This window comes from Pelophylax lessonae (assembly GCF_965119305.1).
Source record: "Pelophylax lessonae genome assembly, chromosome: 10".
In the NCBI taxonomy this organism is placed as follows: domain Eukaryota; kingdom Metazoa; phylum Chordata; class Amphibia; order Anura; family Ranidae; genus Pelophylax; species Pelophylax lessonae.
This window is the reverse complement of record NC_138777.1, coordinates 110,145,831-110,158,212: the sequence shown is the minus strand read 5'-3', so window position 1 is coordinate 110,158,212 and position 12,382 is coordinate 110,145,831. Positions and strand designations below refer to the sequence as shown.

Below are 12,382 nucleotides of genomic sequence, written 5' to 3'. Positions count from 1 at the left end.
ACCCTTGATTCAGGGTGGAATGATGCATCTTTGCGAACCCAGTTCAGACTCTGGTTATCAGAAGCCGTTAAAGACGAGCTCGCCCGAGCGGATTTACCTGGCACTTTGGATGCCTTAATACAACTCAGCATCAATATTGACAGGCGACTGCGAGAAAGAAAGGCTGAGAAAATGGGAGTACCATTATCCAGTCCTTCTCGGGTTTCGCCCGTTGACCCTACTCCTATGGAGGTAGGAACCATACGCCCACCATTATCGTCTACTGAACGAGCCAGGAGAAGATCTGAAAATCTCTGCATGTACTGCGCCTCCCCGGATCATTTGATAAGCGTCTGTCCCCTTGTCCGCAAAAAAGAGGGTGAGTGTTCACATGTCTTGCTGGGGGGATTAACGACTTCTTTTTCTAATCCCTATCTTTTTATTCATTTGACCTTACAGTGGGACCACAATAGGATCACCACCAAGGCTATGATCGACACAGGATCTTGTGGGAACTACATTGACACTAGTTTTGTTGCTTTAAATAAAATACCTATTATTTCAAAATCTAAACCTGTCTCTGTTAGTTTTATTAACGGTATTCCGTTATCTTCTGGTCCAATTACCAATCAGACACAAGCACTCCTTGCTACTGCTAACGAGTCTCACGCTGAGACCACCACTTTTGATGTATTACCTTCACCACATTTTCCACATTTTCCCATTATTTTGGGACTTCCCTGGTTACACATACATCAACCAATCATTGATTGGAAAACATGGACTTTAACCTTCCCCTCTCACTACTGCGAGACCACGTGTAACCTTCAATCATATAAAAAAATCCTGTCCATGGTGTCAGATGAAATTTCACCACCACCATGTTATCAGGATCTATCAGAAGTCTTCCTTGAGAAAAATGCTCAAGTATTGCCTCCCCATAGGGACTACGATTGTTCTATTGATCTACTCCCTAATAGTAAACTACCTTTCGGTCATGTTTATCCTCTTTCTCAGGATGAACTTTCTCATCTCAAGGAATACTTGGATGAGAATTTAGCGAAAGGGTTTATTAGACCCTCTACTTCTTCCACAGCTGCAGGACTTTTCTTTGTCCGCAATAATGATTTAAGTCTCAGGCCTATTATTGACTATAGGCAATTAAATACTATTACGATAAAGGATCGCTATCCTTTACCTCTCATTTCCGAACTCATTGAACAAGTGCGCGGAGCTACCTACTTTTCAAAATTGGACCTAAAAGGGGCATACAACCTCATCCGAATCCGTAATGGGGATGAGTGGAAGACGGCATTCAGAACCAGATACGGATTATTCGAATATCTAGTGATGCCTTTTGGGTTGTGTAATGCTCCCGCAGCATTTCAGCGATTCATAAATGACATCTTCAGAGACTTACTTGATGTTTGTGTTGTGGTATATCTGGATGATATACTCATTTATTCTCAATATTTGTCTGAACATGTAAGACATGTAAGACTTGTGCTATCCAGATCACTCGCACACTATTTATACGTAAAATTGAAAAAATGCCTATTTCACAAGGAAGAAGTACTATTCCTAGGATACATCATATCTAAGAACGGTATCAAGATGGATATGAGCAAGATATCGTGTATACTGGATTGGCCTGTACCAACAACTCGTAAGGCATTACAACGATTCCTTGGATTTTCAAACTTCTATAGGAAGTTCATCAAGAACTTCTCTTCTATTGTGAGACCTCTCACACAACTTACAAGTGTAAAGAAACCATTCAAATGGTCTGAAGAAGCAAATAAAGCTTTCCTCTTGTTAAAATCAAGCTTCACTTCTGCTCCCATACTACGCCATCCAGACCCATCCCTCCAATACATCCTGGAGGTAGATGCGTCAAATATGGCTGTAGGAGCAGTTCTTTCCCAACGACCAACGAATATTTCACCACTCCACCCAGTTGCTTTTTTCTCTAAATCACTAAGTAGCCCAGAGGTGAATTACCCAGTGGGTGAAAAAGAGTTGCTTGCCATAAAACTGGCACTAGAAAATTGGCGACATTTACTTGAAGGTACTCGATTGCCAATACTCATATATACAGATCATAAGAATCTCCAATACCTTCAGACCAACAAGACTCTTTCCCACCGGCAGGTACGTTGGTCATTATTCTTCCTAAGATTCAACTTCCTAGTGACCTACACGCCTGCGGACAAAAACAAAAAAGCGGATGCGCTATCACGGCTAACCGAAGATAACTGCGCCGAAATCCCTTCACTTCCTATAATACCCCATGACCGTATTATTGGTGTTGTTCGTTCCTTGAAGGAAGAGATTCTGCACAGTATAGGACTGGATTCACCACCACCACAACTAAGTGCTGATGCAGAAGGCTTCCTCTACTTTAACGACAAACTCTACATACCTCCTGGTATGCGTACCAAGATCTTGGAATTATCACATGACGTACCTATGGCAGGACATATGAGTATGACTAAGACATTCAATTTGCTCACCAGGCAATTTTGGTGGCCTGATATGAAGACGTCTGTACAAAAATTTGTTTCCTCATGTGACATCTGTGCAAGGTCCAAAATTGACACTACAAAACCATCTGGTCTACTTTGCAGTCTACCAATACCCAAAGTTCCATGGGAAGTTGTGTCCTTAGACTTTATAGTAGAATTACCACCTTCCAAAGGATTTACTACCATTCTAGTGTCAGTGGACCATCTGACAAAGATGGCACATTTCATTTCTATTCGCAGACTACCTTCATCTAAGGAAACAGCGGAATTACTAGTGAAACATGTGTTCAAGCTACATGGAATTCCAAAGACTCTTTTATCTGACCGAGGTTCACAGTTCATCTCCAAGTTTTGGCAAGCTCTATGTCATATACTACGAATTGAGCGAAAACTTACTTCTCCCTAACACCCTCAGACCTATGGACAAACTGAAAGAGTCAACCAGTGCATTGAACAATATTTGCGTTGCTACACTTCATACCTACAGGATGATTGGGTGGACCTCCTCCCTCTGGCAGAATTTGCTTACAATAACGCAACCCACAGTACTACTAAGCAAAGTCCATTCTACCTAAACTATGGGTTTCATCCCACACTTCTTCCACCACGCATACTGCGATCAAGTAACCCAGTAGCCTCTGACTATCTTACCCAAATAAAAGACTCTCTGGGTTTACTTGACACCACCATCTCACATGCTCATAGCCAACAAAAAAGGTACTACGACCTCCGTAGAAGACCTTCTCCTCAATATGCTATTGGGGATCTCGTTTGGCTATCTACGAAAAACTTAAGGTTAAAGATCCCCAGTAAAAAGCTTGGGCCTTTGTTTCTAGGACCTTTCCCAATTGAGAAGCTCATTGGGAGAGCTGCAGTTCAACTCACCTTACCGACAGATCTTAAAATACACCCCATCTTTCACGTGTCGCTACTGAAACCACATGTTCCCAACCAAGGAATAAGACCTACCATCTCGCCTCTACCTACAGTACAAGTTGAGGGCGGAGAAGAATTTGAGATTAAGGAGATTTTGGATTCTCGTATCCACAGAGGGGAAACTCCAATATCTCATAAGATGGAAAAACTATGGACCCCAAGACGACACCTGGTTGGATACTTCTGACGTTCACGCTCCCAGGCTTATACGAAGGTTCCACTCCAAATACCCGGAGAGACCAGTGCTATAGGCCTTCCGGAGCCGGCCTTAAGGGGGGGGGTACTGTAAGATTCTGGTACCTTCGGTACCCTTCCAGCCCATTTCTTCCGCATTGCGTTCCACCATTTAGGTAGGTGGAACGCATATAGCTACCTGTCCCTTTAATTCTCATGACGTCATCACTAGGCGCCGCTCTGAGCGGCTATTTCAATCGCCGGCTTTCACTCACAAGGTGTTCGTGCAAACCGCTTGTTATACAGCCTTGTCTGACGCTGCCGAAGCCTCCAGCTATTTCCTGTATCTCGCTACTGATCCTGTATCTCGCTACCTGATCCTTATCTCATTACCGGACCCCTCATCTCTCTAAACCAACTAGTGATAAGTACCCCACAGGGGATTCCTTCCTATCAACTTACACTATCTACTCTTGCATACTAAAGACTGTTGCTATCTATGCATTACTATTTCTATCATCTGCACTGTTACATAGATTGTTAGCTCTTGAGTCTACTACCATCTATATCCTTGCACTGAGTTAGCAATTCCTGTACACTTCATCTGCTGTCCCCTACCACCTGTTATTTGTACATGATTGCTAACCTATCTGCATACTACCTATCACCATCTGCTAACACTCCTGAACATTACTATTGAGTGCCTATCATTGCTATCACTACTCACGCCTGTCCTTTCAGCACATCACCTCTATACTATCGTATACAACCTATCACTCCTCCAGGAACATCTTATCTGAGTGTCTGTATATTTGCATGCTGAGGCAGGCTGGGCCACAATGATGAGTCTGGAGAGTTGGATATGGTGATTCAACACATCTCTACACGACTACTGAGTGGAAATTCTGCAGCTGCAAATCCAGTTCACTAAAACGCTGGAGCGTTACAATAAGATGGAGGCCCTTAACATCTCCTTATTCTCCTTAGAGAGCTCTAGACTTTGTTCTAACTTCCCTTTTAAGTGGCAACCTCAAGTCATTAAATATTTAGGTGTCCACATCCCTCTACTCTCTCTAAACTGTCGGATCTAAACTACATATTCCTTCTCTCCCTTATTCGCTCTTGTCTTAAATCATACGATAAGTCCACTATCTCTTGGTTTGGCCATATGAACATCATTAAAATGGATATACTGCCCAAATTGTTTTATACTTTTCAAACCATTTCAATAGCTTCCCCCTCCGGATTCTTTGCTCATGTTAACACACTTATACAGAACTATATCTGGCCGTATAAAAAATCCAGGGTTTATTGCTCCATGCTCTTTCTGCCTAAATCTAGAGGTGGGGTTGCTCTACCTCACATACTACTATACCATAAAGCACCCTGCTTTCTCAGGATCCTTGATTGGTACCATTGCCGAGGCTCTAAATTATGGTTGGTCATGGAAAATGACCTTCTCACGCCTGACATCACGTCTTTCCAGACCACATATGGATGCCTTACCCCTCCTGGTGGCTTCTACTCTCCGTACTTGGAATCCCTTATGTAGGGAGTGGTTTACTCACATCGAGACCTAGCCCACTGTCACCACTTTTTGAGACTCTTGCATTTCCTCCTACTCTTTATCAACCTCACTTCCTTATTTGGAATAAGGCTGACAAACCACTACTTTGTCACACCCTGTGGAATGGTACATTGATCTCAATGTCACAACTGCTAGGGTCTTGGCATACCCAGGCTAGGGCTTGGATATAATATTCTCAATTCTGCCATTATCTTTCCTCTAATATACCTACAACTGCCCTGATAAAACCACTTACTGATTGCAAGAGCTTGCTGACCCAATTTGACAAGCCGAAACACCCCTTATCTCACATATACCAAGTTTTGCTGAAGACCACCCTGCCACAGGACCTTCCATTCATTGCTAAATGGGAACAGGAACTTAATATCCCAAGTAGTGAATTTGACTGGGACAAAATACTGACATATACTTACAGGACTTCTATATCTTCTAGAGCTCAAGAGCGCAATTAAAGGATCCTTGCCAGGTGTTATCGATGCTCTACTACCTTACATAAAATGGACCCATACATTGCAAACACCTGCTGGAGATGCTTTAAGGCCCCAGGCACCATGACTCCCATTTGGAGCACTTGCCCACTCATAACTTCTTTCTGGGACAAAATACTTCACCTCTATTATAATTTAGTCAGGGACAAAATTGATAATTCTCCTCTCATTACCTTGCTTTGGACGATGCCTGGATCTTATAAACAACACAAAAAAGTAGTCTCCGACAGTTCTTGACTTCTGCACGTACTGTTACTGCCAGGGCGTGGTGAAAACCACAGCCCCCGTCCTTTGGTGACTGGGCCTGTGAAATGGATTCTATTTGCCACCTAGAAAGGTCGATCTCCTGGGAGATAGATAAAACTGATTAATATACCTTGACTTATTTTGGTCTGGAATCAGTTTCGATATTCCTCTAAATTCGCCTCCTACCTTTGATCCCCCTGGCATAATATTTGTTATCTTTCCTGGATGCCGGGTTTTGTCTTCCTTCACAGTGCTTGGGTCACACCATTTTTCTATCCCCTTCCCCTCTCTTTCCTTCCTCCCTCCATATATTTTTATTTTCTCCTCGTTCTATACCCCCACGTTTCCTGGGTCCATTAGTATGTCGTTCAGACTTTTATATGTTTGTCTGGTTAGAACTATACAGTTATTATGTAAACACCTTGAGAGGGTTTCTTTTTTTTTTATGTTTATGTTGTTGAAAGCCTTATTTTAATGAATATCATCCAAGGCTTTCTATAGTCCTGGTACAACAAACATACAGTTGAGATCTCATTCTATGCTAATGTTGGATGTTTACTCATGGCCCACTTACTAAGGTGGATATGCTCCCTTGTTATTTACCTATCAGGAAATCACCATGCTATATTTTCACTTACCTTATGTACTAGGCTAGCATATATTCTTCCAGGTTCCATACCTTTTTTTCATTCATTTTAAATACTTTTACATTTTTTTATGTTGTAGCAAGATGAGGTGAAGAGTCCAAATCTGAAATAATTTATTTTGAAGACATTTATTAGGTCTTATGGTTTGTAATTTACTACAAAAACCACATTCAGACATCATCATACATCTAATGATAAAACTGCTAATATAAAGTTAGATGTGCACCAGAAGCTAAAGTCAAGCCATCAATTCAACTTAACTTAAATACGTGTTTAAAACGAATCAATGAATTGCCTATCAGTAATGTGAAACATCTTTTGTAGAAAAAAAGGTTTGGAATCCAAAAAGTTGTTTCTTATCAAACTCTTTATTACATATTCAGCATTGTCAAAAATATGTTTGCTTCATCTACTCTTGTTTCTTAATTCCTTTTTTCATTCTTTTTCATTTTTCTGTTTCTCATCTCCTATTCCTTTCAACTTTTCACTCCTACAACTATTTCTCAGTGATGCATACTGTGAAATAAGCATTACCCATTGTAATTCCCATACCTGACACCCTTCTTAGGAGAGCCTGCTGTTGTCTGTACTCCCAGTTTATATCTCTATGGAAATGAAGTTGGCTATTCAGGATCGACTAAAGGAAACAAATGACATTCGCCAACCAGACAAAAATTTCCATAGTCTATATGTGAAGCGGCACCAGAATGTAAGGTACGTGAAAAATCATCTTTATAGGTTTTACGCCATATAGGTTACCCATAGATTTAAAGTTGAAGTTTAAAAAAATATTTTAGTTCTGATAACTGCACTTACATCACTTACAGTACCTGTAATAGGTCAGGACGGTCAGGCAGTTGCAAAAATCCTCTGTACAGTTATGACAGGTCCTCCTCCTTCTGATTCAATTCTGGTGCTGTTGGAGTTATTAAGTTTAGAGTCTTCTGTGAGCTGCAGTGAAAAAGATAAAATGGTGGCCCACCTCCACTGCATCTGACATGAGTGGGAGATACTGCATTACAGGTAGGTGATGTGGCTTTAGTGTTTTTTTTTTTTTAACTAGACTTTAGCTTCAAGATAATCACCAAATCCAGTTGCTAATGGTCAGATTTTATGTGGGCAACCCCAGACCCATGTAGACATTACTCCGCTGACTACCTTCTGGGAGTAAAATCATTAGTTGAAATGGACTTTCCTTGACAATCATTGCTGTTCCTTAAACAAAAAACTGACACTGGGGGGTGTCCGCACAAGGCATCAACAGACATGCTTGCCCCAGTTCCTTTTATGTATTTATAGCCAACAAACATTTTAATCAGTCTTGTAAAAAAAGAAAAAGAAAAACTTCAGCAAAGTACACAGGACATAAAGTATGTAGCATGCACTTCAGTATCTCTCCCCCAACTCCCCCCAGTGCTTGCTGCCACTACCCCTGCCACTTTTACGTGCTGTCAAAATGACAGACGAGACTTGGTGTGTAAATACATAAGCTGGCTCTAGAGCTACAAAATACCATTGTTCCTACTTTGTACTCCGCTTCATTCCTCTGTAGATCAGAAGAGAGAGCTTTGATTCGCATATGATGTTAGGTAAAGCATCTGAACAGATTAAGGAACAATAGTATAGCAAATGAATCTTCTGATGCCTTTTGTCTATATGTTCACTAATATTGTTTTCTTTTATCCTTGTCTAGCATCCTTTATGCAGATATTGTGGGATTCACACGACTGGCTAGTGACTGCTCACCCAAAGAGCTTGTAGTTATGTTGAATGAGTTGTTTGGAAAGTTTGACCAAATAGCAAAGGTGAGGCACTATATTATAATTTCATTCTGAGAATACTGTATTACTAATTGTTCATATGTCTTTCAACGATGGGTTAAGTTGCATTTGTTATTCATTAAATGAGGGATATAAATACTAGTGTATGTTAAAATGGCACAATAAGCTAATTTTAAGCACATCATGTTTTAATGTAGTGTCGCCCTAACTGTCAGCCCCCTTAAGCCTCCTGGGCACAGCGTGGCCATTTTTGCAGCTGTATTATAGCTCACCCCTCTTCTCTCCCCTGCTGGATTGAACAGTGTGGCTGGAGGGGATTGAATAAAGAAAGAAGAGATGAACCTTTGGATTAGCTGTATCGACAGCTGGACTTTAGCCCTGCCCATGACCCGGTGGAGGAGAGCCATGAGCAGAGATGGGAGAAGGTGTGGGGAAGGAGAAAAAGCCCAGGGGATAGGGAGGCTTGGGAGATGTTTGGCGGGATCCCTGGTTAAGATAAAGGTGTTGGGAGCCCACGTAGAAAAGAAGTGAGCAGCTGTGCAAGGAGATTATCTTCTGGGGGACTAGTGCCAGAAGACAGTGTGAATCTGCTGGTAGAGAGGAGTAACCAGAGTGCCTACTGAGTCTGTGGCCTACAGACCCTATCATCTACACTGATAGAGCAAGAGCTGGAAGAAGGCTGTAGAGCAACAGTGGGGTGCGTGCTAAAGGAGAGAGCAGCAGAGACCCAGAGCTGGGGACAGGTTGCCAGAATACCGATTGGCTGTGCCAAAGGAGAATATAGTGCTGCAGTGCAGAGCCAGAGGATTGCGTGGACATCAGCTACAGGCATATGCTTAAAAGGGGGAGCCCAGAGCATTTTCAGCCTGCCTGCAGCATGACGTCTTCTATCCAGGGAGCTGCATGTGTCGAATCTGCTTTAAACCAGCCTATTGGGCCAATGCACATGAGGTTATTTTCTGTCAAGAGGATACCTACCTGGAGGCGAGAGGTCTTTTGGCCACTCTAAGTTGCATTAAACTTGTTTGCTATCTTCAAAACGCTCACCAGCAATTCTCTGCCCAAGACACTTTGGGAGTGTTTCTCCAAATTTTATTTAATTCTGGTTGTCATTGAGTTGTCAGCTCCAGTTAGTGAGGGTTAGCACTGTGAACTGGATTCAACAATCTGGCAGCTCAGACAGTGCCAACAATCTGGCAGCTCAGGAAGACAGTGTTATTGTTTTCTTTTATGTGCTTGCATCAGCAGACCCTACACAGCAGGCATGCTTGCTGAATTAACTATATAGTCAACAACTAACAAGAATAACTAAATGGCAACCGCCACATCCTAAACATTAAAGAATATCTAAATCATTTTTTCTCTTTTTTTTTTTTATATAAATCCCTGTCAATTTCTTTTTTTCATGACCTGTGTCCCTTTAAAGAGATTCCTTTTACTTCTTGCTCTGCAAGCACAACAGGACGTGGAAGGAAATCTCTCCAAAGGGGAAATCTTTTCTTAGACAAAAAGACTGCTTACAGAGCAAATGGGAGAAAATAAATTCTTTATACACAGAATTACGGCAGCAGCTCCACTAAAACACCTTACTTCTCCAATATTGTTGACCGTTCAGTAAGGGCTAGCTGTTCACAACTCATGCACCTCTACACCAATAAATTATTTTAACCTGCCTTGGCAGCCAAAGAGGTGGCCGAGATTCTGGTGTGGGCGGAACACAATGTTCCAGCTCTCTCCGCAGTCCACATCCCAGGTGTGGAGAATTGGCAGGCGGTCTGCCTGAGTCGTCAGGTGTTGGATCAGGGGGAGTGGTCCCTGCATCAGGAGGTGGATCTGTTTGCGTCTCGCCTCAACAGTATAGTTCAGAGGTTTGTAGCCAGGTCTCGGGATCCTCTGGCTGATGCCACAGATGCTCTGGTGGCTCCTTGGAGTCAGTATTTCCTGATATATGCCTTCCCTTCGCTCGTTCTCCTGCCGAGGTTTCTTTGCAGGGTGGCAATGGAAGGCATTCTGGTCATTCTGGTGGCACCAGACTGGCCTCCGCAGTCTTGGTACGCAGAGTTGGTAAAAATGGTCATGGGTCCTTCATGGTGTCTTCCTCTGCGGGAAGATCTGCTATCTTAAGGACCGATCTTCCATCCTGCTTAATGGTCGCTGGCTTTAATGGCTTGGCTGTTGAAAGCAAGATGTTGAGGGATAGAGGTCTCTCTGATTCGGTGATTCCTACCCTTTTGAAGGCCAGGAAGTCGACATCTAGGAAGATCTATCATTGTACGAGGAAATTGTACATTTCTTGGTGTGAATCGCTGCCGCTGCACCCTCGCTTGTTTTCTATAGCTAGGATTTTGGCCTTTTTACAAAGAGGGGTTGAGCAGCGCTTGGCGTTGGGTACTATCAAGGGCCAGGTGTCGGCCTTGACTATTTACTTCCAACGTCCGTTGGCTACTCATAGTTTGATTCACACCTTCATTCAGGGGGTGTGTCATTTGGCCCCTTTGAGGAGATCCCCGTTACCGCTGTGGGATCTTAATATGGTTTTGTCTGTTCTTCAAAAGCCTCCTTTTGAGAATATTAGGGAGATTTCTCTGCTTTCTTTGTCCCGGAAGGTTGCATTCCTAGTGGCTAATACTTCTGCTTACAGAGTCTCTGAGTTGGCGACCTTGTCCTGTCATTCACCTTATTTGGTGGTCCACAGGGATAAAGTGGTCCTCCGACCTAATCCGTCTTTTCTCCCTAAGATGGTGTCCGATCTTCATCTTAATGAAGACATTGTGTTGCCTTCCTTATGTCCTAATCCTAAACATTCTAAGGAAATTGCCTTGCACTCTCTGGATGTAGTTTGGGCGATAAGGGCTTATCTGACGCTAACTGAGTCCTTCAGGAAGTCAAACTCTCTTTTTGTCCTTCCGGGCAGTCCTCACAAAGGTTTGGCTGCGTCCGCTGTGACCATTTCGAGATAGATCAGACAGACAGTTGTTCAGGCTTATTCAATCAAGGGTCAGGTTCCCCCTTTCCCTGTGAAGGCGCATTCTACTAGAACACTGAGTGCCTCTTGGGCTTTTCGCCATCAGGCCTCTGTTGTACAAGTTTGTAAGGCAGCGACTTGGTCATCTGTGCACAGCTTTACAAAATTTTACAAGGTGGCATCTTTGGAGGTTTTGCAGGCTGCTGTTTCATAAGAGAATGTTTTTTTGTTATTCTCTTGGGGGTCTTTTACCTGGGTGAGCTCCTGTTGATTGGGTGAGCTCCTTGTTGCCCGGTTGGCTAGGTTTAGCCTCTTGGGGTTGACGTTACTGTCTGGTTGCGTTTTCCCACCCCTCATGCCTATACTGCTTTAGGACGTCCCACTCAGCTCATGGATGATAGAGAAAATACAATTTTTGTAAGATCTTACCGTAAAATCTTTTTCTCTGATGTCCATCGACAGACACAGCACCCACCCCTCTGTTTGGGGTTAGTTCTTTGTCTTCACTGCTTAAAACTAACTGATGTGCTGGGCTTCAGCAGTGGGGGGTTATGCCTGGAGGGACAGCCTCGTGGGCGTGTACATGTGAATTTTTCACTGCCTAGACTACTCCTGGTAGGAGGAAGCATAAACCCACTAAGCTCATGGAGATGAGGCTGCGTCTATCGATGGACATCCGAGAAAAAGATTTTACAATAGAATCTTACAAAAAGCTTATTTTTTTTACTTTCTGCTATATAACATTCCCAATAAAAAATAAATTAAAAAATCTCATTTTTTACATAATGTTAGGCCAATTTGTATTCTGCTACATATTTATGGTAAAAAATCCCAATAAGTGTATATTGATTGGTTTGCGTAAAAGCAAAAGGGGGGTGGGCTTGCTGCATGAACACAGAGGCCTGTGTTCCTAAATAAGAGGAACACAGGATCCCTGTGTTCTTAACTGATAGAACAGGGGTCTGCTGTGTTTACAGCAGCAGACCGCCATTCTGTCTCCACGGACAATCGCCGGGTGCCCGGTGGCAATCGTGGCCTGCCGGACCCGCTGAT

General features: G+C 42.8%; 1 protein-coding gene across 1 annotated transcript in view; it reads left to right on the top strand.

The window, feature by feature from the left end:
* Positions 1 to 12,382, top strand: part of ADCY7 (adenylate cyclase 7) — a 275,475-nt gene that overhangs the window by 170,421 nt on the left and 92,672 nt on the right. The window contains exons 5-6 of the mRNA XM_082270019.1: positions 7,152 to 7,297; positions 8,277 to 8,388. Of these exons, the coding sequence (XP_082126145.1) occupies positions 7,152 to 7,297; positions 8,277 to 8,388 (258 nt within the window). The remainder of the gene's footprint in view (positions 1 to 7,151; positions 7,298 to 8,276; positions 8,389 to 12,382) is intronic.